Consider the following 27332-nt stretch of genomic DNA (forward strand, 5'->3'; position numbering starts at 1 on the left):
CACTGATCTAAGACTGTCCAAGTCAAAAAATCAATGGGGTGAAATAACAACCTACACTGTCTGGCAGGTACTTGCCATCAAGGATATAAAATGTTCACTGTTTTTTACTGCAGTAATGGAACTACAGCAGAGCTCACATTCCAAGGCAAAATACCATACTTTCTGTAAGCAAAAATAAAAATAAAAAAATAAACTCGGTAAATGCAAGTGACCAAATAAATCGCTCATGGTAACCTCATGTAAGCATAAAACCAATCTCAAAATCGGTCGGGATAATCGATTCTGTTTCCCAATTACACACCTTTGCATTCAGCTACAGGCTACATATGTACCAATTACAAAAACAGGCCCGAAAAACAATTGTCAAAAACTTAGGGCAAGGAAGTGGCCTGGAGCTTGGCTAGGTACGTTTGGCGACGTCCCAACTGGAATGCTGTAACTATCCACAAGAAACAGATCTGAATAAAGTCAAGGGAAAAACTGAGAGGCATTGTATTGGTTATCAATCACAAGTAAACTCGTTCATTAGATATTCACACTGCCTGATTTAGGTCACATGAGAGAAGAATGAGCAACTTCCGAAAGAAGAAACCGCTTAACAATTTACTCATATAAGAGACCAATCAATTCGATTTTCCAGAGAAATAACAAAGAAAAAGTTAATCTATACATACAGGCAAAGCATAGAGAGGGAGACTGGAAGTTCTCCCATTTAGAGTACTGAAGAGCAGCTTGTACATTCCCGCAGCTGTAGCATCTCCAAGTCTTTGTACAATTACATCTATGCACACCTGCAAGCAGGATAATGTTTGGTTAAAGAGGCTACTACTGTAAATTTGGTCTTGGTCCGAGTTTGACAGGCAGCCAAAGTGCATTGTAGGTCTAAAATCAAAATGAATTTAAGACGGAAGAATTTAAATCAGGTATGTCCATTGTGTGTGTCCAAACTCCAAACTGATAGAGATTCACAATAATGTATATCAAAGAGACAGGTCGCAGTATCGAGTTTACAGTCAAGCTCTAGCACTGCAGCAGGGAGGGGTGGGGGCCCAAAAATATCCCGAGTCAGCGGAATTTCGAGACCCAAGTTAATATAGGCCTCTGTCTACACAGGGTTGTTGTGTTAGATGGATTTGAAAAATAACCAGCTTTGAAAAAAAATCCAGAAGTTTCTGCTTGATTAATTGGGTTTTAATAATGTTAGATGGATTTGATAAAAGAAAAAAGACAAACATATGCATAGTACAAAATATCTCGATATATCGCGATATTTGGAGATATCTATCCAGATTTCAAAAAAAGATATATAAATATCACGATATGTTCAGAGATATATGCAACTGTAAATATCAATGATATTTTGACAATATTTACGATATTTGTGATATTTAGAGATATTTTGCGATATTTGAAGATATTTAGCGATATTTTGTGTATATAACAATTTTATTTAATATTTACCATTATATTTCAAATAAATATAAATAATGTATCATGATATATCAAAAAATATCTACAATATCTATGATATTTATCGATATTTTAAATATATCTACGATATTTGCATGTGAAACAATGTCAAATATCCCAAAAAAAAATAATATATCCACAATACATATCCAGAAATTAAATATCGATAAATATCCATATCCTGATATTTTGTACTATGAACATAATAGAGTTGGAATTGCATGAAATTTATAACTGGGAGTCTGGGAATGATAACTAAAACTTCTCAGTAAGACAACTTAGGGCATCTCTAGGTGGTGGTAGTATCACCTTCAAATTTGAAGAAACTGGACGCAAATTTTGACCAACTCTAAGTGGCCGCAAATTTCATCCACAAATTTCACCCCACGCGCCATTGGTACTATCGCACGACACTCCCAATGTCGCCCCAAATTGAAAAAAGTTTTAAAAAAAAAACCCACGCGACATTCGCTAAATTGAAAAAAAAAAAAAAAAAAAAAACCTTTGCGACATTTGCATTGGCGCGCAACATTACCACTGTCGCGTGTGAACAAGGATGCGGCTAGACAGGTGATGCAATTGAATTTGCTTCCACCTAGAGTTGGATTTCCGCGAAATTCTGAATTTTGGAAGCAAATTTGAAAAATTTAGGAGGTGATACTACCACCTAGAGATGCTCTTAGTTAAGATAAATACTAAAACTTTAAACAATTATAAAAAGTATCTATTTATTTTATGGTTTTGATACTTGAAAACTCTAAAATGGAAATCAATGAATCATGAGTTAATTCTTGAGTACCTATTTATTTGCACCTCCAAATCCATTGTTGGTTCATAACTGGGGTATTCGCCGTCACTTATTATTATTGCAATTGTATTAATATTTGTGCCTTCAAATTCTGAAATCTTGAAGCTATAAAAGATGTTGAATTTGAAGACGATTTGCTAGTAGTAGATTTCAATTTGGAAAACGTCTCCTAGGTAATGTACATTTCGTAGTACCTATTCCCTGAACTACTACTACTAGCAGCACGAAATGCAATACAATACCTAAGAGACATTTACCAATTTAAAGTGTTTAAATACCACTACAACGGACTACATGAAAATAGTATGCAAATCCAACATACTCAAAATGAAAACAACACATTGATTTAAGAAATTCAAAATTTAAAAGCACAAATTGTTAATACAAACATTTATAATAAGCGATTACGAAGACTCATGTTATGAACCAACAATGATTTTGGAGGCTAAAACCGCAGCTTGAAGAACTAACTCAAGATTCAATGCCTCTTCGGTTTAGAGTTTTAAAAATTCAAAGAACCTCGAATAAATAGTATATTTGTTTTAAAATTCTAAAATTTAACTTAATTAAGAGACCACAAATTTCCAAATACACTTTTGAAGCATTCACGGATTTATAGCACAGATTCCCAAGATTTACAGAGCAAATTCCTAAAATGCCCAAAACAGATGTTAACCTAGAAAAATGAAAGAAAAAAAAGAACAGACAAAAAGAAAGAGAGAAGCAGAGAAGGCCAGATTTTATGATTCTTTCTTCATTCCCTTGGACTAAAATAATAGAAAACTCAAATTCAAAATCATTAGCTAGAAAAACCACAATATAATTTTCATTCTAGTTAAGAATGTTTAAGAGAAAATTGGGGTTTGTAGAAGAGTTTTGTAGCTGTAACTGAGAACTCCTCGTCAAGTAGTGGTGGAGTCTGAAGTTTGAACATCGATTTGCTCCAACTTGCACAGAGTGCAGCAAGTTAAAGACTGCTGCTGAAGAAGCCATGTTGACGAATTACTAGAGCTAATTTTAATGCAGAAACTTTGACAGCCCTATTGAAGAAGCAGTGGGAGCTCTGCATAACATATAATGGCGTCCAATAAAAGATTGAATCCAGTGGACTAAATTTGGGTTGCCTATATTCACAAGTACTAAATGGAATAATTGTGAAATGGGATACTCTTTTCACCAAACTCATCTACTTGAAATCTTCCATTACAGATTTACAGTATGATATTTTTACAATTTCCATGGCTTTTCAAGTAGTTGACCTCAAAAGGTTGTTGATTTTTCTGTTGAAAGGTTTCATTAGGTTTTTTTTTTTGGACTATAGAACTGAAAAGGATTTCAGTGGAAGCTTTTTTTTTACCATTTTTTTTTTCTTTTTTGGTAAAAATTTCAATTGAAGGTTGAAATAGAAGAATCAGATTTTATTATGCTGAAGCTTGGTGATGTGAATTCATATTGATGTAAGAAAGTAAGAAAGAAAGAGACAAAGAAGAAGTGCGGAACAAACTTCTATCCTCTCTCACTTCTCCTTTTAAATTTGAGCCTCTTTAAATTTTGTCCTTCAATTCTTTCATACTTTTTTTTCCATCACTTATATGGCTGTGAAGGGGTAAATGGAGGGTCATTTCAGGAAACTGCAGTGTAAATCTGGGTAAGCTTCAAAAGTGTTTTTGGAAATTTACATGAGCGTGCAATAGTTCATAGTTTTTCTTACTGGTAAGTTGTCATGCAGGGTAAACTCCCTTTGTTTATGTGCACATCAGGAAGAAGATATAGAAAAGGAGTAGTGAAGATTAATTTAGCTTCGTTGGAAGTGGAATGGAAGGAAAAGCTTTCAGAGATTGTGAAGATGCTACATTTGATGTTAGAAATTTGTGGTTGTATAAAGTCTTTTTGTAGAGTTTTAATAATTCTTTGGATGCAGTATTATGGAAGTTTGTTTTTAATGAAAGCCATGCGTTTTACTAATTGTAGAGCTAAAGTGGTTCTCAACGATGAGATTCAAACAAATCTTCCTGTGTTTGGAAATTGGACTAATAACACGGGTCACTCACCTTTGCTTTGTATTTCTCATCAGTTGAGACAACTGTGAATAAAAGCTCTCTTCCTGGTCTAGTTACAACATACATAACCACCTACAAGCAACAAAGGAAAACCAATCAGATTAAATTAACATTTCCATCTGTCACCCTCGAACAATCTCCAGATTCTGTTCTGTTTTGAAAGAAGTAGAGATTATTTTGTAAAACAAAATGTGCGTTGACAGTTTAACATCAAATAATGACTACACATTTTTACAAGACAAACCTTTCGTAGTGTCTCCGAAACAGCCACCACAATCCAGGTCGGATGTACAGCAATAGCAACTATATTTGAGAACGCAACACAGGGAGCTGAACAAATAGCTATGGTAACCCCCGCAACTGTAAGGATGCGTCCCTGCAATAGTTGAAAAAAAAAAGAAATTGAATTATAATTGCAACAAAGAATAGCTAACATAAAGAATCCATTGTCTCCCACGGAACAAAACTTTGACGCACAACATCTATGGATAGGAAGGACAAAGGAGCACTCATGTTAATGAATTATCATTTTTGGGTTTGAGACTTGGTCTAAAACGCAAGGAAGGAATTCAAGTACTGATTTGTGAGGACATAATAGTTTTTTCACAGTCAGTTTTTTTTTTTTTGCTAGTTAAGTTAAAGTTGCATTAAAAAGAAAAAGTACAAGGTGGGTAGGGTAGGGCAACAATCTGCACCTCCCTAGTTCAAAACAAGATTTTCTTTCATCTAATTCATTTGGTGTGTTACATCTCTTCAAAAGTCTCAACAAAATCTATAGAACTTCTGGAACAGAGCTTCCCATTTGTGAAGCCATGGTGGTTTCCCTTCAAGGACAATAGCTTCATTCAGTGGTAAAGAGTTGCCAGCTTTCGCCATTGCATCCGCAGTAGTGTTAGCTTCCCTCCACACCGAAGTAATCCTGACATCTTGTAGTTCTTTCAAACAGTTCAGCCACCGTGGTTTTAAATCCCATAGTCAGTTCACTTGTATAAAGAGATGAAAGATTCATAGTCTTGTAGTCTTGTCCATTTGTACTTTCTCAAGTATGGCATTTGTTCTTTTGTATAATAACTCTTTAAATATATCTAATTGCAGGAAATTTTTTATTCATGATATGCTAGAAGTTTCATCGAAAAAAATTAGGCCGAGAATGCCTACAAGAACAAGAGAAACAACATTACAAGCATACAAGCCTAAGCAAAGTACACCAGATAACCCCATATCCAAGTACAAAAGGCGACCCATCTAACAAGATAACTGACACCCCACAATATGCAAATGAACCTCAATGAAGGTTCCGTCACATGTGACATTTCCTACAAAATAGCCAAAAAAGCACAAGAGTCCAAACATGTTTGGTAAGTATGTTGAGGATCAGAGGCTGTAGGTCAAGTTTCTACCAACTTGTTTTTTCCTTAACAAACCGACTCAACCTATAAAAGGAAGGAATGGATACACCACCTACAATAGGAAGGTGAACTTCATAAACGCCCAAAAATTAAGCCTATGAGATATAAGACATGCATTCATGGATGCCAATCACCAAAACCTAACGGAGCTCAGACAGACCACAAAAAAATTGAGAAGATATCTCCAAGCAAGGCAGGAGCAGTCACATACTCACATCATTCAGCAAATAATGAATCAAAGAAATTAAAGTAAAACACAGCAAAAGTGGCATACCGTCACAGTGAGTTGTCCAGCGAGGATAAATACAGCAATGAAACTATTAATCTGTGCAAATAACTTTCTTCTGTCAAGAGGGGTTGCAACAGTCAGTGCAATTACTGTTACTTTCTGCCATATTAAAAATAGTTCGAAAATATTTCAGTAGGATCTACGAAGAACAGTAAAAAAATAAGAATATCATAGGTCTGACATTAAATGAGAAACAGAAAAGATAGGCAAAAGAATCATGAAACTATACAAATTTTCCTTCCATATTTTTGATATCAGGCCAAACGAATATAAACTAAGATTTAGGCACTAAAAACACAATGAATCCCAGACGTTTCCACTTTGAATATGAACTAGTGCTGTTTACGGGCCAGACTCAAGCCGGACTTAAACAAGTCTAAGCCCAGCGGGCTCCTAAATATACATGTATGGGGAGGGATATTATGACACAAAAATGACACACTAGATGAAACACGTTTGTTGAAAACACATCGAGAATAGTTATGGGTTGATTTTTTTGTGACAATGTTATCCTCACTATGAAGATCATCCTCACAAAAATTCGGCCCATTTGAAAATGCTTTGCCATGTTAAAAGAATGTTGCACAAGTGAATAATTGTGAAACGTTAGATAAATCTAAAAAATTGAACACAACTTTTGGCAAGGTTAGACACATCAAAATGGGATGAAGTTTTGTTAAAATGATCTCCATGACGTGGTGAACATAACCATAATTCAGTCCCAACACTTTTCCATGTGCCCCCTCTAATAGTGTGGCATTTAATGTGTCATTTTGGTTTGTCATAATACCCTTCCCCAACAAGTATATATTACTAAATCAACAAATGTAACAGAAGAGCTCAAAATAAAGTGCCTCTTTATACCTGAAAATAAAAGAATGAAGAGACGACCGCACTAAGCCAAAGGAATAAAGCCACGGAGAGGAGGTAACTTGACGAAATTATCAATCTCAGCCCATCTAACATGACCCAAAGTTGAGGTTTCAATTTATAGGTAGCCAAATTAGGTGAAGACCCTTCATGAGCAGCTCGCCTTTGTTCATCAGTCTGAATTTGCTGATCAACATCACCTTCTCTGGGAGGTGAAAAAGATAATTTAATAAATATGGAAAACACGAGAACAAGAAGCCAACAGATAAAGAGAACAAACATAAACTCAGGACCCCTATGTTGTCAGTACAGCTATACAAGTACACAAAAGGTTGGCAGAAAAACCTAAAATGACCACTATTATGTATTTCAGTGTTATCAAATCCATGAGAACCTACATAGCTAGTGAAAAAGTTTCACAGGGAAAACAAAGAGGGAATAGAAAAATACAAAATTTGATCATAAATATTATGAAATCTGTCTGTTGGTCAGTTTTTGAGAGGGTAGTAAGAAAAAACCCTATAAGAGCCAATGGGCCCAGTTAATGTGGTTTATTTCAGCCTATGAGAACCAAATAGCTAGTTCAAACTCTACAAGTGTCCAAGTTTTCTTCCCCTTTATGTTACTTGGATTTCTTTCTTTTGATAAACAAAAAGAAAAGGAAACTGATAATAAAGACAAAAATGAGTAAAGCAACAACAAGGTATTATTCATTTTTTCAAAGTGGATAGCCTGCTTCGAAATATTTTCACATATGATCAGCTCGAATAAAAAATATTTCAAGAGCGCTTAGTCAGAATCTCCCAAACATAACAGGATTGTATTGTCCATATCAAAACAGAAACAAATCAAATTGATAAGATATATGAACTAAGTGACTGACCTAAGGGAATGAAGTTCTTCAGAGTCATGAGATAAATCGCGGTTTATGCCTTCAGATGTCCGCGCAGCAAGCTCCATCAAAAGAGCAGAAACGAGAATTAAATCTAAGAGAATTTATTGATTGAAAATTCCGTTGTCAGAAAATGATAAAAGTAACAAGTATGTAAAAAACATGACCTAAGAAGAAAAAGAGAGGCAAACGTACAAGGTCCCAACCAAGCCATTCCTGCTGCAAACAATGAGCCCAAGAGCTGTCCAAGTGTGGCACCAGCACCAATGAACCCAAACAATCTGGAACCTGACTGAATATGAATCTACGTTAGACCTCTAACTAAGACCAATCATCTCCACAAAACTACCTGAAAACCCACTTACCTCATTGTCCATAACATCAATCACTCTGGCCCATGTTGAAGAAATAGTGATGAGATTAAGCAAAGCAACCTTCAGAAAACAAGCACTATTTTAGTAATAGAACAAATAAAATGCTCTGATAAGATTGAAAGTCAAAACTAAAAATGAAATTGTCAGGAAAGACGAGAAGCAAAGTATACCCAAAGGAACAAACCAATTCTAACTGACACGTAAAACCACCCACAGTCACTCCATTTTGCTAACTTTGCAGTATCACCTTGATTAAGGACAGCGGTTTCGTATTCTTTAGAATTGGGGGTTTGAGAAACGAAGTCCTGCATGCAGCAGACAAGTAAGAACACCTTACATAGGTTTAAAAAATACGAAAAAGAGGATATTACATAATTACATTTATAAGTCCAGAGTTGGTTTTTTACCTTGGGAACTGAAGATGAGTAGCCATAAGAGGAAGAATGCCAGAGAATGAAGAAAAGAACAAGAGATACGCTAAAAAACCTGTGCATCAAAACCAAAGCCTGAAATTCCAAGAAGCACATATCACACAATGATACAAGAAGAGAAATTGAAATCACAAAGCAAAAGTTCAATATTTCATTCGACAACAGCTAATAGAGGTGCTAAATGCATTTTGACACCCATTGAGCCAAAACCACAATTCAATGCAGGTGATCTCCCCCACACCATTTTTCCTTGTGCAATATTCACATGCAAATTTGACATGGGGGATGGCTGAAATTGTGTCGTCTGTCAATTTCTTTGCCATCGACAAATATTATTTCGTTCATATGACTTGATAGAAGGCAAAATATTGTGCCGTCCACAACTTATTTGGAACCTAAAAAAACACATGTTGCATTGCAACGAAGCTTACTTGGTAAGCCTAAAATGGCTTCAACCAACATGCCTTCTAAAAGCCAGTCCTACTTGGCATGCTGCATTGGACTTGCTAAGAGATAACAAAACACTATTGGACATATTATTCATATATATAAATGTCACTAGCTTTCAATTCTGCTTATAAAAATAAATTTTGCGGAGGTGTTTGCATACCTTGACTTTAGAAAGATTGGGCAATGAGAAAATGAGAGTGGAAACAGGTGCAGCAACTAAAGTCAACACTAAAGAAGCCACAAATAACTCAGGAAGGTTCGTTAAACCTAATGATATCGCACCATCATCGCGCAACGGAAGAACTACAAAATATGCACTCAATATCTGCAAACCAACAATTGCTATCATATTAACAATAAGAATTTATAAAGTAATAAATATATATAACTAACTTACGAAGAAGAAAGATGCACAAGAGTGGATTAATGCCGATATTTCGTGAGGATGAACAGTTACGAACGACGAAACAATCGCCTCTAACCGAGATGATTGGTTTGTCATTTCTTATATATCTCAGATTCTAGAAAGCCGCCCGATGGATTTATACGATATGGCTAGCGGCCTTGCCTCTTTTTTTTATTGGTTTGAAAATGTTTTGGGTAGGTCCCAATGATGCAAAATATCATTAACATATCCCGGCATCGATACGCTCGAGTCCACGAAATGATGGTTATGAAAAAGCCGACACCAAATAATGATTTGCACTGACTTAGGAGTCTTGAACCAACTTAATAGCAGCCGATTTACATCTTACATATACATTACATATAAAAGACTTTAGTCATTTTCTCATTTCATTTAGCCTTTCCTTCCTTCGCCTCTCTAATTCCTTCACCATTTGCCAATGCTCCAATGTCAGACGGGTCTCACCAAAGCTGGCTGACACCAATCGGCCCATAGTCAGCCACCTGAAAATAAAATGATCCAAGACCCTCAGATGACAAAGTAACAAAAAGTAACAAGAGCTGCACTAAATCACTAATGCCGAAATATAACTGACCTGCTGAAGTCATTACTGCCTAAGCTCCGATCTTCTTGCCTAGCTGCTACTAGATCATCTTCTATTATCTGAAAAATTGGAAACAGGATTTACACTTACAATCACTTCCAAATATCAATCACAATGCAGGTCACAGTATTCATATAATGTTTTTCACAATTCCACCAAAACTGGGAGCATAGCCAACTTCACTGTTTCTATGTTAATTAGAGTCATGAATTTTGTCCAAAGGGAGAATGGGGTTTGATGGTGTGAGATACGGTCGTTGACATCCACACTTCATTCTACAAACGTGTGTGTGTAGATATAGTTTTTGGAGGATAGTGTCATTTTCAATCAAATCAAAGGAGAACAATTCAAAAGTGTTTCACTGTTTTGCCAGCAAATAAATCTTCATGAATGCCCCCCGCCATCACTTGCATACTGCAACTACATCCAAACTTTCATTTTCCTTAAACGGAACAAAAGCTTAATTATATGTAGTCAGCATTATTTACAGGTGAGTTGAAGCTACCATGAACCCCTCAATAAAATCAAAAATTCTATATGAACAAACTCTTTTGAACAAACCCTCTTAAACAAACTGATGTGGCATTCGTCAGGCAGGGTGCGTGTGTATTGCCCCAAGAAATACTGCAATCAAAGTCTCTCTGCTTGCCACGTCAGTTTGTTCTCTAGAGTTTGTTCAAAACAGTTTGTTCATGTAGAAAAACTCCAATAAAATTCTAATCTTAAAAGCCAGGAAGGCAGGAACTTGTTGGATATTCAGTTAGTCGTTTTACTCCTTTGAATAAGAAGGGTTAACGAGTATTACCCCCTACTAGATGAGCCAATTAGGATTTCCCCCCACTAGATGGGAAATTAGAGTCTCTCTCCCCCAAATACACACAAAAAAAAAACACAGTCAACCCAATTTGATTTTTTTTTTTGTGTATTTATAGGGAGAGACCCTAATTTCCCATCCATCCAATTGGCTCATCTAGGGGGGTAATACTCGTTAATTCTAATAAGAAAACTTCTAGATAATAACTCGAGCCAGTGCCCAACTTGGTTACAACCGGTCATTTTTTCTTTTTCAATTCCAAAATTATCTTTGTAAAACCAAAGCCAAAAGGCTTACACAAATGATTACAAAGCTTATTATCTTCAATGGAAGCAATTTGCACTACTGAATGAAAACATAAAAGAATTTGCATCTAAATTACGACACCTCATCACTTGCTAGGTGCCAAGTTACACGAACACGCTCTATTTCGAAAATAATCTGTGTTGGATACGTATCCACATGTCCGTGTCGGACACACAGATACATATTGTATCTAATAAGATACATATTGTATCTAATATACCTTAGTTTTCGATATTTCGCCATGTTAGATACGGACACACACGACACTATAACAGAACATAGGTCTGTCCTCAGTCAAAAATTACACGAACAATAAACATACCTTCTGCATATCTGGGTCGATATCATGTGCTGATGATCTTAGAGTAGCCAAGTACCATCTCCAAGCTTGCTGCGCTTCTGAGGCACAATTTAACGATGAGCCCACAACAGTAGGCTGAATAGGCAACACTAAATCGGCTGGCAGTATGTTTGATTTCCCCTCAGAAAGGATTAGTAATTGGACATCAGTGGGCATTTCCAACTTATAGTAATTAAAATCATACTCCACCTGAAATTAAGGAATACTTGAATATTAGGAGTTTCAAAAAGGACTTATAGCCTCCATTCCTAAGTGTTCAAACCAAATAAAATTACCATCTGCAAACAAATGTATCACATAGGAGAGAAATATTGACATTGTCAAAGAGACTGCGTATAAAATATGTGTGTAGCATGTAGGAGCATGCTTTAGGTCTAAATCATATTGAGTATGATTTCTTTGTTATCAGGTCCTGTAAATGCAGCTAAAGAATTTGATACTGAAAAGCTTTCTTAATAAGATTCCCTACACACTTAGAATACAATATTTATGTATCTGAGTATCGTAGTCTGTAATTGAAGTCTTTCTTATTAGTCAAGGGCCATATACAAGTTATTTTTTGGTCTGAAACTCTGAATTATAACAACTTATGAGATTAATTCACAAATGGCTAATTCGAAATTACCTTTTGCAACTCCATTAGATTCTTCAGCAAGGTCACATTCTCAACCCCAGTAGCGTTTAGCATTCCTTCTTGGAGTTGAGTCTCGTCAATGGTTACGTGGGTGCCTTCTGCTAGCTGAAGAGCTGAAGTAACTAGCCTGTTTTAAAGTCAACAAACAAGCATTGAAACTTTTCCTTTAAAATAAAGAATAGAGCATACTAGCATACTCAAAATAGCAGTATCTACCGTGATTATTATTTAGTTGACTTATCATATAGACTAAACGGCATAAATACATGGAAACCTACCTGTTCTTCTCGTAATCCTTTTGGGGGGCAAGTGAAGCAGTATTGAGATACTCCACAGTGAAAGGTATTGATTTTGTGAACGGTAAAAGTGTCTGAATTGCATGGTTAAGCTGACTACCAAAAACTGTCAAGCTTTCCCTGGTGAAGCCAGTAAGGTTTAGTGATAGCTTCCCAAGTGCAACAGAGTCAACTCTACCATGGACCTGCTCCAAAAAAAATTGGTATTAAATCCTCCATAGAAACAAGACAATGAAATTTTAGATAAAAAGTCCAGTAATAAAGTAACAGATGAAAACAGGGTCTAAAGGAAAGAATATCTGCAGATACTTGGACAAAAGGACATTTGCATAGAATTATTGTGAAAACCTAAGAAAGACAACCAGGAATGTAAAAGTAAATACAATTACCCTGGACAGAAGATGCAACAACACACACTCAGCTGCAAGACCGTCATTTCCAAGAATAGTTGTGAGATGTCCCACCAGAGCTTCCCTTGTTTCTCTAACCAAGTTTGGTGCTCTCTGCAAAATCAATGCAAGCAACAACTACAAGTAAGAAAATTGGCACAGCTAAGATAAATCAATATTAGAGTGATAAGGGAGGATACATCTAAGGTGTTATCTATCTCAGATAATGTCAGACAATAGAAAAAAGGAAAATAAAAACTTCTTCGAAGGAGATATGTGAAAGCACCTCAATGGCAGGGGAACTGAGAAGGAAATCGTGGTTTGCAAGCTTCCGGTGTATAAGACAATGGAGGCGTGGTACCTGCAAATAGAAGATTCCAAGCACCAAATAAACTCGTCATTTTTCTTTACTCGTTAACCAAAACTGAAACATATTAGTACTGGCTTGAATTTGGGAATTAGCAGAATTTCAAACCAGTAAATGTGTCTCACAAAATCCACAGATTCAGTTGTGAGTATGTTTTAATATACCATGGATCCAGGTATGTAAGAGCATGTTTTGACAACAAAGAGATCCTAACTTGAATAAATAACCAACAGTTCAAATGGCATTCACCCTACTATTATGGTCTATAACAATAAACGTGGCCAGTGCAAAACACCAAGATACAGAGTAGCAACTATTTAGTTCTCAATACCCCTATGCCTACCAGGATTGTGGTGTTCAAACCTTGTTAGGAGGCAAATGAGACAATGCATCTTCAAAGAGTTCATTTGATACATCTTCTGATCCGTCTGCCTGAACACTAAGCACCGGATCAAAGGTGAAAACACCAACAAACTCGAGAACATCGTTCAGCTTCAAATCAGACTCTGGTGAATCATACACCTGCATAGAAAGGGTGGACAATAAAACGAATAAAAAGAGCTATTGGTAAGATCCAGAAGATTCAGAATCCGATTAAAGGATTTGATTACTAAAGTTCATGCATCTAAGAAAATAACTTAGAAAAGAAAAATGAAATGATTGAGTCGTCAATGTACCTTCACAAGACATGGAAGGCGATTTGAGTCAAAAGAAGTCAAGACACTGACTTTGGCAGACATCTCATCATTGAAGGATTCGTGTAACTGGGGTGACTGGCCGGTAAATTCTCCTTCCCTCTGTTAAAATATGCATGTTTTAACGACCCAAATATACATATATTTACAGCAAATCCTATAATGCTGACATAATAAATGGAGAAGTTTTCAAAACTCATCTCCAATAAGATATTAAATATCAGACAGAACCAAATCCATCAAACGGCAGATGTCTCTGATATTTTAATGATTGATCTTGTAATAACTTGTAAGACTAATTTAATTGATGAGAACCATGTTAATTACCATTTTTTTGGAGCTTGAAGTAGAACCCTGCGACTCTTGAGGTACCTGCCATCAGATACAGTATGTCAGAGAGATTAAGTGAATACAATATTTTAAACGAGCATTTGCACTTCAACAAGTGCTATTCACACAATCACACGAGCAACGCAATATATTTCGGTAATTTCTAGACATAGTAAGGCGAACTCAGGCGTCTGCATGTAACACAATTATCACAAGCAGTAACTGACTTTGACAAGTGAAGTAAAGCATGATGTGGGAATCGCAACACCAAAATGAGATTGAAAATATTATTATTGACAAATCAAGAAAGTACCATGTAATCTATGACCATTTCATCATCTCTCTGGCGCTTTTCACCATGTTGGGACGTCCACTTGTTACATCTATTAAACATAGACTCTGAAGAGTGTTGTATGGTCCACGAATTCTGTCCTGGAACCTACAAAACAAATTTGAGTGAAAGGGAATGATTAATTCTGCATGGGCAAGAACCATGAAGATTCCAAACTATAAATTTTACCGGAACACAGTACAGAAGTTGGCGTTCCCAGATCCGCGTTTCTGATTGTGAACCCATAGGAAACGAAGCTATATCAGTGAATTTGTTTGTTCGCCATGTTGAACCATCCTGGAAAAAAAAACCATAAAATTAATGTAACTAATACAACGAGCAAGAGTTAGCCAAAGAAAAAAAGGAAGTTACCTTGAAAGCACCAACATAGAATTCATTGCCAAGCATGTCTTGCACCATTCCCCGAAATCGAACTAATGAATTAGGCTGAATCCAACCAATACTTGAATGATCAAGGATTGGCACCTAAACAAAATCAACTATTCAAGTTACATAAAACATACTAAAATGTTAAGAGGAGAGAGAGAAATTGACCTGAGAAAGAGCTCCTTGGTCAAACAGACAGTCACGAAAGACATCAAGGGCGCCCCAATCTTTACCATTTAAGTTTGTTGGATCTATTCCAGATGCAATCGCTTTCTCGAATGTAACACGTACTGCACCCAGTGGGTTTGAAAGGCAATCGAAAGCTATGCCAACCATTTTCTCTCTCTCTCTCTTTCTATTAGGGTTTTTGCGGGAAAGATAAGTAGGGGAGAATGAGGGAATTTCCCGCGCTAAGTAGGTAATGTTTCCCGCCAATGTACAACACTATTCCCGCCATTTTTAAGGTACTGATACTGTGGCACGGCAGCAAGATATGTTATAGAGGACACATGAGGAAAAATCTGAGATTCTGAGAAATAGGTTTGAAACATATCGAAATTTCTGATTTTGTTTATAGAGAGTTTTTACTTAGGGTACTAAAAAAAATTTGGTAATTTTGGGTTAAGTAATTTTAACACATGGAAGGGAAAGTTGCTCTCCTTGCTCATTTCGTTTGCCTTTTTCATCTTGCTTTTCGTTGCTTCTTACATGTGGGTTGGTAGATGGCTGAACGGTTGTCGGCTGAACAGTGAACACCCCCCTCCCCTCTCTGCCAGACACCCAGACTGCATCAAATCATGTGGCAAAATGAGGTGCCTGGATTTTTTCCTCGCTGTGAACAGTTTTTGCTTTTCAAGAATCAATAAAATTTGAAGGGCCCATTTACGCATGAGTGCATGACACGTTCAGAAAGTTCGTAAATCCTCCTGAAACGACCCGGTTATAAAACTGGCCCTTGGCACTTTCAGGCGTTTCACTGTTTTGGCGTCCCATACTTACTCCTAGCCTATAACACTGGGGCAGAGTGGTAGACTAGTAAGACATAGGAAATAGTTATGGCCATTTGTTTTTGCTTTTTATAAGACCTTGTAACCTATTATAAGAGGTGGACGGGTGATTTTGAACATTTTTTTTATTTGTTTTTTACCTCTTATTATAAGAAGAGTTAGTCTTCAATGCGCGAGATGTATGGTGCGCAGATAATGTGGGCCTTTGGATCAGTACTTTTACCATGCAATACACACGCACTCTTTGGTATGAGTGGCCCAGATTTGTTAGCACACCATACGACCTGCGCACCATAGATTTAGCCTTATAAGAAATATTCTACTAGAAATATTTTATAAGTGGCATGATTTTTGTAACCAAATTCTATAGTGCTCAAGTTGTACCTGCACTGTGAAATATGGGCCCTCCATCAGGCAAGAGGTGAGGGTGTATTGCATGGTAGATTCTCTAATCAATGGTGTAGAGTATCAACGCACTCATAAGAAGGTATACTCTAGAACTGCTTATTTTTGTAAGCACTAAAATTGGATCTACTACAATTTTATAAGTTTTGTAAGCTGGAAAATGACACAAACGCCCTGAGCACACTACCCTTTGCTCTTATTCTCTTTTCTTCCTTCTCTAAAAATTCATTCTTCCCCGCCCAAGCCACTGTTATATCTAGTAAAGCAAAACAGAAATAAGATCATATTAGAAACTTATCACTGAGGATTGTGCTCGGCACAATTTCCTTAAGACGAAAAACACCACCGATAAGTTAGCTGCCAGCCTCAAGCGTATGCCTCCCAGGATACAACAGTGGAAGAGTCAGTCAACAGCAAATGACAAACTCTCTGGAACTTCCTTAAGACAAAAAACACCGCTGGTAACTTAGCTGCCAGCCTCAGGAGTACGCCTCCTAGGATACAATAGTGGAAGAGTCAGTTAGCAACAAATAACAAACTCTCTAGCTCCAGACATGGTTTTCTTTGTTTTGGAAGAGAAATAATCGGATCTACTTTGAAACAGGAAAACGTTTTGTTTTATAAAAACTCGAAGTCGCAACTGAAGGCAAGAATCACACAAGCACGCTCGATCCTAGGGCAAGAAAGGCGTGATTTTGTTTTCTTGAAATAGCTGCTTTGAAACCAACCAAAAGAGAAAAAAGATTTTTGATTTGCAAAAACAAGCCCAGTACTCGCACCCACGCGAAGCCCAAATGGGTGGATTTGCACCCACTTGTGTGTGGGCACACGCACACTAAGATTTTCTAGAGCTCCCAAACCAAAACGGTCTTGTGTGCGCGCAAGCACCTCCTTATATCTCTCTACACTATCCCTCCATAAGAATACAAAGCAATATAAACTTAAAAGACTTAGGTTTAGTAACCAATGTGGGACTAAAGCCCCCACATTAGAGAGTAGTAGAGACATAAGGTCATGGGTTCAAACCCATGAGGACACAATTTCATTCAAGATTCCAACAACCGCCACACCCATTGCCTTCATTTCTAACCTTATTGTTGTTGCTGCTCCACCGTGAGCGTACTGCTGCCACCAATCATGAGCTCTATCTCTACTATCAACCGAGCTACTTGGTGTTGCTACCACAACCACAAAAAAGTGAAACTGTTGCCGCCACTATCAAGCTCAACCGAGCCACTCAGTATGCAATTGAATTTTATCGGCATTGATTAAATTGGCAAACTATTTTGTGCTTCGATCTGCTTTTTTTTTTTTTTTTTTAAAGTAATTTGGTGGACTGTTATAAATGTTGGGTGGATTTATATTGAATAATGTTGGACTGTTATAAATGTTGGATGCATATATGTTGATTAATGATCGATCATAGTCTATATTTGTTAGGAATGAAGTTAGCATTGTTAAAACTTGGGGTTCCATCTCGTGTCTGCTTTACTTATTATTGAACATTATTGAAATGTCTATTTGAAATGATAGTATTCATGGACTCTATTCATTATTGGACTCGCACTCTCATTATTGTTGTTGCCTTGTTTCAATTTCTTTCTATTGATTGTTATGGTGCTTGCTTGTTTACGTTATAACATATCATGGCTGACCGTCGACAATGAGACTGAGGGTAACACTGAGGGTTGCGCGGCCAAGGTTCAGGATGTATTTACCAATGTCCCTGGATTAGCCCAAACTTTCCTAGACTTGTGTTTGGAAGAAGTTACGAAAGAGGGTTATCAAGGTAATTCATCCCTAAAACCTATTAGCTGGAAACACGTGAGGGAATACCTTGGAAACGCACATGAGGGATACCTTGAATGATAAGTTTAACTTAAACCTTGAGCAAAAGGCTTTCAAAAATAGGTGGGATGCACATAAAAATAAGTATGTGGCTTGGAGGAATTGTGTTGGCAAGAGTGGTGGAGGTATCAATTTTGCACTTGGGAGTATTAATTGGCCAAAAAAAATTTGGGTTGATGCTCTTCAGGCAAGTGCTATTATATTGTATAATTTGTTTTGTAGTAATTCATTTTTTTTTTGTTAATTATGTTATTGAATTATTTTGTTTGGTTCAAATTAATGTAGAGGAACTCGAGTGCAATAATCTATAAGTAGAAGCCTCTGAGTAATGCAAAAGAGTTGTACAAGGTGGAACTAGTACTGTTGCTAGTGATGGTTCAAAAAAATAGAGAAAGAAAGTAGTTGACAAAGAGGAATCTGGTGGTGTGCAAGAGTTAATTGGTGTGGTGAAAAATCTAGTGACGCATATGGAGCTTGAAAGGATTGAAGTGAAGAAGAACATGGAGTCATATTCTATGCATATATGCATGAGTATTTTGAATTATCTAAAAGAAAATGAATAGATGACTACGGATGTGTATATGGGTGCAATGGTGAAGCTTGCTACAAATAAGGAGTTTAGAAAAGCCTTAGTTGAATTTGAGGATATAGATGATAAGAAGATTTCTCTCACGGGATTGGTTAGCATGTGAGTTTAACTTGGTTGGGAGAGGTCTTAAAACATTACTCAATCTTCTATTTTTATTATGTTATAATGTGATACTTAATTGAGATTGGGGTTTAGAAACTGTAGAGATCAAGAGAATATCATCAAAACAAATAAGCTTCTTTTGATTCATTAATGGAGTTTACAATTTATTATTTCCTCTCTTTCTCTCTCCTCTAATATGAATAAATAGAAATGAAACGTGGAAATGAATTTGGGGTCCTCTCTCTGTTCTGCATCTAATATTTTTATAGTTGCTCCACATGGTTTCATCCAATAACTCTGTGATATACAACAATTCCTTTCTCTTATCTTATTCTTGCAATTTAAAATAAATTTTTCGACTTTCATGCCGATATAGTATTATAAAATTAGTGAAATAATAACAAATATCGGTATGTACGATATTTGGTCACCACATAAACGTCACTTTCACTTGAGCAAAATTATTTTTACATTGTATTTGGATTTAAATGCAATGTAAGAGGCTTTCTATTTTGACATGTTGCTTGTATGTGAATCGGTGATATGAAACTAGGCGTGAATTGGTGCTATATAATGGTATGTAAAATAGGGCTATATTTGTCAAATCACCATTTATAAGATATTGTATGTTTATTTTTTTCTTTTTTTGTAAGTGCTTATAAGAGGAACTTAAAATGAAAAAACAAATAAACCAGTTTATAAGACCCACTTATAACTTAAACCAAAAAAACATAACCATAAATGATTAATCCATAAAAAGTAATCACATTCAATTTTGAACTCGATTGTATATGTTTCTTTTGAATTCCAACATCTTTTAATTTTTAAATTTCAAGCCTAAAATCTAAACACTTGCACCTTTTGTGTAATCCGATTCACGCTACAAAGTTACTTTACTATGTAAACAAATTTGATGTGTAAATCAATTATCACTTTACAAATAAGATGTTAGAACAATAAAACGTACTCGATCAACTCAATAAATATTTATCAAGTTGCCAAGCTCATGAATTGGACATATGCAATAAAGATCATCAAGTTACCAAGCTCGCTCATTTTGCATATATCCTTCTTATGAGATTTTAGGACATGAGGGATAATTGTAAGTTTGAGGCAGGAGCACCGAATGGAGAAAAGTTGTTGCAAATCACAACCAAACTATATGGGAAATATGTTGTATAGCATTTGAGAAGGCTGATGCATCTTAATTTTGAAATGTGATAGGATATAAACGTACAATGGAGCAGAGCAGTATGAGTTGTACTACAATGAGATGAATTCAAACTATTGCATACAAAAGCATCAAGGCTACAACACCAGAAGAGATTGAGTACTTGCTTGCTGCAAAAGTTGGAGCCATGCATGTTAGCTGAGAAGGAATTGAAGGAGCCTAGCATCTAAGATTAATTAGGTAAGAATAAGGAGATTGATAATCAGGCTGCTATAAATGTCTTGATAAATCCTGACATGTCTAACTGGAAAGAGGCCGCAACGTTGTTTTTTCTACCCTTGAACTGCTTAACGGATATACGAGTATATATTAGATTGTTTTAGATTCGTAGAATTTATAATGCCAGGCTCATCATGAACTAGCACATTGGGCATCAATAAGGCACAACGACATGTTGATATGATGGGTTCTGCCCACCATCATCTTAGTTATTTGTCGCTGATAGTAAACCTCATAAGTTCTAATAGAAGTTATACTAAAAAAAATAGTAATATATTGATGTAGTGAACTTTCTATTGATGTTTGTGTCAACGTTTGTGGATATTGTTTCGACCAAATATGATCAAAACACTAAGTGATGACATCTGAATAACAAAAATTGAGGAAAGTCATTTAATGATGAGATTTATCTAACCTACGTTAAAAATCAAGTTTCAAGAACGTAATTTTTATAAAAATTTTGGTATTTATATAGGTAGAGGTTCTTGTAATTTTTCTTGTATTTTGAGTAATCATCTTTTTCAACATAATTATCTCTTTGATAAGAAATGAATCACATAAATCAATGTACATTAGTGGCAAAAGCCATGTGACTAAGGTTCAGCCTTAGACACATGAGTTAATGGGCCTGTACATTGATCTATGGTATTGCAAATTGGGCTTTAGCCCTATCGATTAAATGAATAAAATAGAGACCCCTACTAATGGACGCTTTGCCACACAAAAATTATGTTATAATTCATTTGGCATGAACAAAGTTCATATGGCATGAAGAAAGAAAATGAGGAATGTAAAAGTGTGGTAAATAATTGGAAAATTAAAAAAAATAAGTAATTATCGGAAACGAAATAATGTCAAACTAATGCATACGGGACGCAATGTAGTTAAATAAAAGATGGCTCAAAATGCTTAAATAAAATATGCACGAAATAAAATTGCAAAAAATTTGATTGACTTATCTCACTAATAATACTTTTGAATTGATGCATGCCAACGGAATAGCGATATTTGGATTATACCGTTGAAAATTAAACGTAGGGGCAGTTTAGTAATAATAGAAAGAAAATGAAGTTAACTAAGAATTGGATTCAAAAGTTGCGGATAAGAATGCGGAGTAGATAAGAATAAAGATTAGAGACGAAATTGGATTAGAAAAGAATCCCATCAGAACTGAAAAACAGCTCAACCCTATATAAGTTAGTAATTTGTATAATGTTGGGCACTTTAATCTACACGCTTTGCATTAATGGTCTTCCTTTTCGCTTTTAACTCCGTAAGTAGTTTATTCTGACTTCGTTTCAAAAATTTAATCTTTATTCATTTTAATGATAGCCCATCACGCTTTTTTTTCTTTTGATTATGTTGGGGTTGATTATTTTATTGAATTGTGGGCTTTTTTCTATTGTGATGAATGTGAAGAACCACGAATACAGTGCTGATTTAGATATTTATCTATATTCCAACTGAAGAAGCCCATCAAGCAATGTATGGAGGTTTAATTTGAATTATGTTTGGGTAATGTAAGAAATTTTAGAATGTTTATTATGTAGGACTTGTTTTCCCTGTTGGGACTATTAATGTGTTAGTAATTGGAGAGTGGGCGAGAGCCGAAAGGAGTGGTTTACTATATTATTTACTTTTTGTTCATCAAATGTAGTGTCAAACAAGAAGTTAAGTCTGCTAGAGAATTTTATATCATCAAAAGGATAGTTGACTGTTGACGTACAAATTCGTCTGTTTCTTTAATCTATGGTCCCTTTTAAAGAAGACGGTTTCATTACCCGATTGGAATTATTGAACTCGTCTAGGAATTGTCTGTTTTTATTTAAGGGGTAATAAACTTGGGAAACAGTATCTCTACTAACATCGAACATTTAAAATGGTGGGGCTTGGAATTGAATTGCCTGAAATTAAGGCCATGAATTATATGGAGCATGTGAACAAAGAATAATGATTTGGGGCAAGTGGAGCATACTAATAAGAACAGTGAAAAAATGATACGGTGTAGCGCCAGGAAGAAAAGGACACCGTACCTGTGTTGCCTTGATCTGACCCGGGTTTTTTTTTTTTTTTTTTTAGGTTAAAACGACCGTACTATACGGGCAAAATATAATCGAGAAGAAGAAGATGCGTTGACGATCGTAGACTTGGTGAGGTGGAAAGAAGGTGACAGATATAACGAATACATGAGGCCACGACATAATCTAGCTCAGGATCGAGCAGTTTCAAATTGGATCGGCTAGGATATTAAGCTTAAATTATTGAGTTTCGATAAAAACTTAAATTTGGCCTGTCGAAGAAAACGGAGAAAAGTGCGGAGAATATGACAAAGCGGTGTCGGAAACAGATATGTTAGTATTTTTTTTTTATCAGTTATCGTAAAATTTTGGTTAAGTCTGAAAGACTGACGAAAAGTTTATTCTTGTCGTCGCAGGTAGAAACGGCGGTACGACGGGAGAAAGAAATTCACGAAAAGACCGCGAATAAAAGTTTCGCTCCGCATGATCTCAATGCCTTGGAAAAAATAAATAAGGTGAAGATAATTTTCAATCCGCTCGGAAAGTTAACGTAATGCGAATTTTTTGCCGCACGGAGAAACGGCGGTAGTACAAGCAAAATATATTCACAAAGAGTCGACGGAGAAAAGTTTTGCATAACAAGGTGTCAATTAATGTCGTAGAAGAATGAAAGAAGCTGAAAGAAGTTTCGTTGAGAAAGATCAACTCAATGTCTTATAAATTGTCGAAAAGTTTAACTTCGGAAAGATTAAGTTATTCAATGCCTTAGAAAAATAATTAAAAGCGGCATATAGTTTCGCTTGAAACGGAAATAGTTGTACGAGTTGTATAAGCCAAAACTGATAATGAACCATTGCATTGACTTTTCTCAAACCAATGATTATGTGATTGTGTGAATGTAATGCCAAAGAGCTAAAAAATGTTGTTGATGTAAATAAAAATAAAGTATGTTTTGGCAATTGAATATAGTTGCGATGTCCGATAACATACCGCGTAAAAACCGACAATGTTGTTGATTTATATAGATGACACTAGAATGAAAATCCAATGCTAACTTTAAGTTTGCAAAATTAGATTGAGCTTAAAAATGCTCCGCCATTAAAAACAATCATCGATGTTGACATAAGCGAAAGTAACCCGACTAAAGCGATCGTAAAAGCGTTCAATTTAAAACCATCGAAATTAAACGCGGGTAATTTTTAATTTTGTCGTATAGCGATAATAACGACTAAGTGAGTAAAAGCGTTCAACTTAGACTAACTTTAAACGTGGTAATTTCGTCCGATTTTGTCGTGAGCGATAGTAACGACTTTCAGCGGCGTAAAAGCGTTCATGGTTTGAAATTAAACGTGGTAATTTCGCCGGATTTTGTTGTAGCGATAGTAACTCTAAACAAATCGGCGTTCAACTTAGGATTTGATTAAACGTGGTAATTTCGTCCGATTTTGTCGTAAAATTAGTAAATTCTGATTTAGCGGCGAAAAGCGTTCATCTTAGGATGAAAATTAAACGTGGTAATTTCAAACGATTTTATCGTAGAGATAGTAACGACTAAGCCGAGAAAAGCCGCTTCATCTTAGGCCCATAAATTAAACGCGGTAATTTCGTGATTTTATCAATAGCGATAGTAACGAATTGCCTAAATGAGAAAGCCGTTCAACTTAAAGACCCATGAAATTAAACGAATTTCGTCAAATTTTGTTGTAACGATAGAAATAGTAAAGATTAACAAACATCTTAGATTCTAAAAATTAAACGTGGTAATTTCGTCAAATTTTGTCGTAAGCGATAGTAATGTTATGCGATGGAAACAAAATTATAACATTAGAACTCGGTTTTTCATTCAACTTGTTAATTTTGTCCTCATTTAGTAAAATAATTTGTTGCGACGAGCCGTAAACGAACATGTCGGGGCTGTCCATGGAAATAAACCAACAATGTCAAGGCCCCATTTCACAAAATGACCAAGGTTTATGGATTGGATGACGCCGTGGGGAAGTTGACCAATATCATATATCATGTGTTTGACAAGGCACACACACTTCTGACAAACGCTTTAACATCCTTTGGCATGTATGTCCACCAATACCATTGGGTCATTGCTATGTGAGCGAGACTTAAGCCCGGGAGTGGTGTTCACATAGTCCCCAATGAATTTCTTTGAGGCCTAGTAAATTGTTAGCTCACCAAAACAATGAAGGATAGGATTGAGACTTGTCTTTCTTTGTGATAGAGTTTTTTAGTCATTAGAATTCCCGAGCATCGGCACCGCGATGATCGGCCGGTAGATACCGGTTTATTATCATCAAGCTCGTTAGAATCATCTTGACGATAAGTGTCTAATCCGGTGTTGTCATAACAAAGGACGACTTGATTTTCCACGGATAAGTTGTAGAATCTGTCTTACATCATACCACATAATCTTGTGCAATGATAGATATAAAATTTCATGCAATTTTGAACCTAAATAAACGCCCATTCTATCATTAAGCGAAATGACCATTCAAATTGGCTAACGACTAACTTAGAATAATTAATTGTAACTTAGTCAGCCCCACCAAGAGTTGTCGCATACCACAAATGACAGTTTGGACTTCGCCATATTATTTGACGGTCAAATCCCCAATGTAGAGACCTCTCAATTATGTCTTCATTCAAAACTTCAGATGACACAAACAAGAGTGGAGGCGGACTTATTATGCGAACTATCGGTGTAAATCTAGCAATTAGCTGATATATCCGATAAATATTTCAAGTCATCAAAGGTAATGACAATTAGAGATCGACGCCTCATCGAAAAATGCTTTCAAATATCATCAATAAGAAAATCAGTCATTAGCGAAACCAAAGTTTGTCTCCTCGCTTAATTGTATGAGTGTCGAGACAATGTTGTAAACGCTGGTAACTTTTCCATTCTCCTATTATGTAGATGTTTGTTCGCGAAAAACTTCAAGAAGATATTCGACAAGTATAAACTTCGACTATTCCTTCTTTGAAATAAGCTTAAGGCGTCGACATCATGAAATAAGGCCGTCATGTAATATTTTCAATTCAAGAATGCCTCGAGACATATGACGGACATTATCCATTTTGATAAAGAATCGCCGAGGCAATAACTTTTCATTTGAATAATTTGGCGATCGGTGGAATCCAGAAGATCGTGATGCAATCGGATGTTGAAAAGGAATAGGAGGGAGTTTCGATCCGCCTTGGTTGACCTGAACCGCATATTCGCGATGATCGTCGGTAATGGTGCATCGAGAACTTAGGGTTCCTATTCATCATAACTTTTGTAGAACGTGATCGTCGGTTTTGCATAAGAACCGCAGACGGCGCCAATTATGTTTCGACCAAATATGATCAAAACACTAAGTGATGATTATGAATAACGTTAGAAAGTAGTGAGGAAAGTGATGGTGATTGAGAGAATGATGAGACTGTACCTTTTCGGTTTGCATTACGCACAAATTATCGATGGGATCAAGTCTCAAGAACGTAGTTCAATAAAAAATAGTTTGGTATTTATATAGGTAGAGTAGAGAGTCCTTTGTAGCTCAAGTAATCTTGTAGCTTGAGTAATTGTGATAGACTATAACTTTCAACCGATAATTATCTCTTTGATAAGAAATGAATCTGGACATAAATCAATGTACATTAGTGGCAAGCCATGTGACTAAGGTTCATTTTTAGACCGCGTGAGTTAATGGGCCCTGATATTGATCTATGGTATCCTTGGCTTTAGCCCTATCGATTAAATGAATAAAATAGAGACCCCTACTAATGGACGTTTGCCACGTAGGTGGGGGTCGAAACAGATATGATCTAATAACCATTGATAAACATCTCTACAAAAATTAGTCTCATTTAGAAATCTCTAACCTAGTTAAAAATCATTTTCAATTTTTATTTTTTTTAAACGGTTCAAATTTTTCAATTTTGCAATCATCTTTTGACATAGTTAAACATTATCAAATAAGTTGAAATTTTGTAGAGGTGATCCTCATAATTAGTTAAACACATCTACAAAAAATTATGTTATAATTCATGTTGTACATAGAGTTATGGGGCATGGTATAAACTAGGATATAAAAAGTGTGGTAAACGAAACTTACTATATATATATATATATATCGGTTTGTCTAGAGTGCCACTCTTATAGTGACACTCTTATCTCACTCTTTTCTTGAACCGTCGGATCTCGCCCTCAAGATCTGAAGATCTAATTTACATAAAACCGATATTTCAAAATTTCGGTGTATTTCAAAATAAAAAAAAAATAAAAAATAAAACGAAAATAACAAAAAAGAAGGTGTAATTGGGTTCTCTCTCTTTCTCTCTCTCGGCTTCTTCTTCTCTGAGGGTATCATTTGGCAATTCGGTTTCTTCATTCGGCTTCTTCTTCTCTGACAAGTATCATTTGGCAATTCAACTACTAGTTGCATCAATTCAAATTTAAACTTCTTTTGACTGTCTTTGTGGATAGAATTGATAGATATGTAATTACTATAGTGCACTTTTGGTTATGGTGCTTGCCTATTGGAACATTTTAATTGACACTTGGATTGTCATTATACCATAAAAACTTGAATTTTGATTTAATTTAGGTTGCTATGATTATAGTTATGATTGATACCCTCGTTTAAAGACGGCGACAATTTCGGTGAACTCTGTCAGAGTTCTGTGAACTCTATCAAAGTTTTGAACTCTTTCAGAGTTCGGTGAACTCTGTCGTATTCTTCATGCCGTATTCTATCAGAGTTTTGAACTCGTCGGTTCGGTGAAGAAGATATTCGTGAACTCGTTTAGTTTGAACTATATTGGTGAACTCATTAATTTTGAACTAAATTTCGTGAACTAGCATATTATTCGGTGAACTCGTTTAATTTCGAGTTTTGAACTTTGTCGAGTTTTGATGTTTTAAGTTATTTACATTGTTTATG

At 35.8% G+C, this 27332-nt stretch overlaps 2 protein-coding genes and 1 long non-coding RNA gene across 8 annotated transcripts; 1 reads left to right on the plus strand and 2 right to left on the minus strand.

The window, feature by feature from the left end:
• Positions 1-208: 208 nt before the first annotated feature.
• LOC147517940 (TLC ATP/ADP transporter) lies at positions 209-9726 on the minus strand. 6 transcript variants are annotated; one of them, XM_086589969.1, is made up of 13 exons: positions 9451-9726; positions 9214-9378; positions 8580-8678; positions 8343-8477; positions 8164-8232; positions 7994-8086; positions 7790-7860; positions 6901-7111; positions 6022-6135; positions 4583-4714; positions 4330-4410; positions 675-791; positions 209-458 (listed from the first exon to the last, which is right to left on the minus strand). In XM_086589969.1, the coding sequence occupies exons 1-13, from the start codon at positions 9553-9555 to the stop codon at positions 372-374; spliced, it is 1479 nt and encodes a 492-aa protein (XP_086446095.1). In that variant the 5' UTR covers positions 9556-9726; the 3' UTR covers positions 209-371. The 6 variants fall into 6 exon arrangements, with proteins under 6 accessions (XP_086446095.1, XP_086446097.1, XP_086446096.1 ...); XM_086589971.1 differs by having other exon boundaries at positions 6022-6072; positions 7790-7892; positions 7994-8090; XM_086589970.1 differs by having other exon boundaries at positions 209-439; positions 7790-7892; positions 7994-8090.
• On the plus strand, positions 787-4301 carry LOC147517941 (uncharacterized). The gene is made up of 2 exons (XR_015211640.1): positions 787-3926; positions 4008-4301. It is a non-coding gene; the product is annotated as an uncharacterized LOC147517941 (long non-coding RNA).
• Positions 9727-9759: 33 nt separating the features above from the next.
• On the minus strand, positions 9760-15740 carry ETG1 (E2F target protein 1 (ETG1)). The gene is made up of 14 exons (XM_086589967.1): positions 15142-15740; positions 14959-15072; positions 14776-14883; positions 14569-14694; positions 14253-14297; positions 13908-14027; positions 13594-13752; positions 13150-13224; positions 12864-12977; positions 12457-12659; positions 12170-12305; positions 11506-11733; positions 10055-10122; positions 9760-9962 (listed from the first exon to the last, which is right to left on the minus strand). The coding sequence occupies exons 1-14, from the start codon at positions 15307-15309 to the stop codon at positions 9836-9838; spliced, it is 1791 nt and encodes a 596-aa protein (XP_086446093.1). The 5' UTR covers positions 15310-15740; the 3' UTR covers positions 9760-9835.
• Positions 15741-27332: the final 11592 nt, after the last annotated feature.

The sequence above is a fragment of the Coptis chinensis genome, chromosome 2, assembly GCF_015680905.1.
Source record: "Coptis chinensis isolate HL-2020 chromosome 2, ASM1568090v1, whole genome shotgun sequence".
Taxonomy (NCBI): Eukaryota; Viridiplantae; Streptophyta; class Magnoliopsida; order Ranunculales; family Ranunculaceae; genus Coptis; species Coptis chinensis.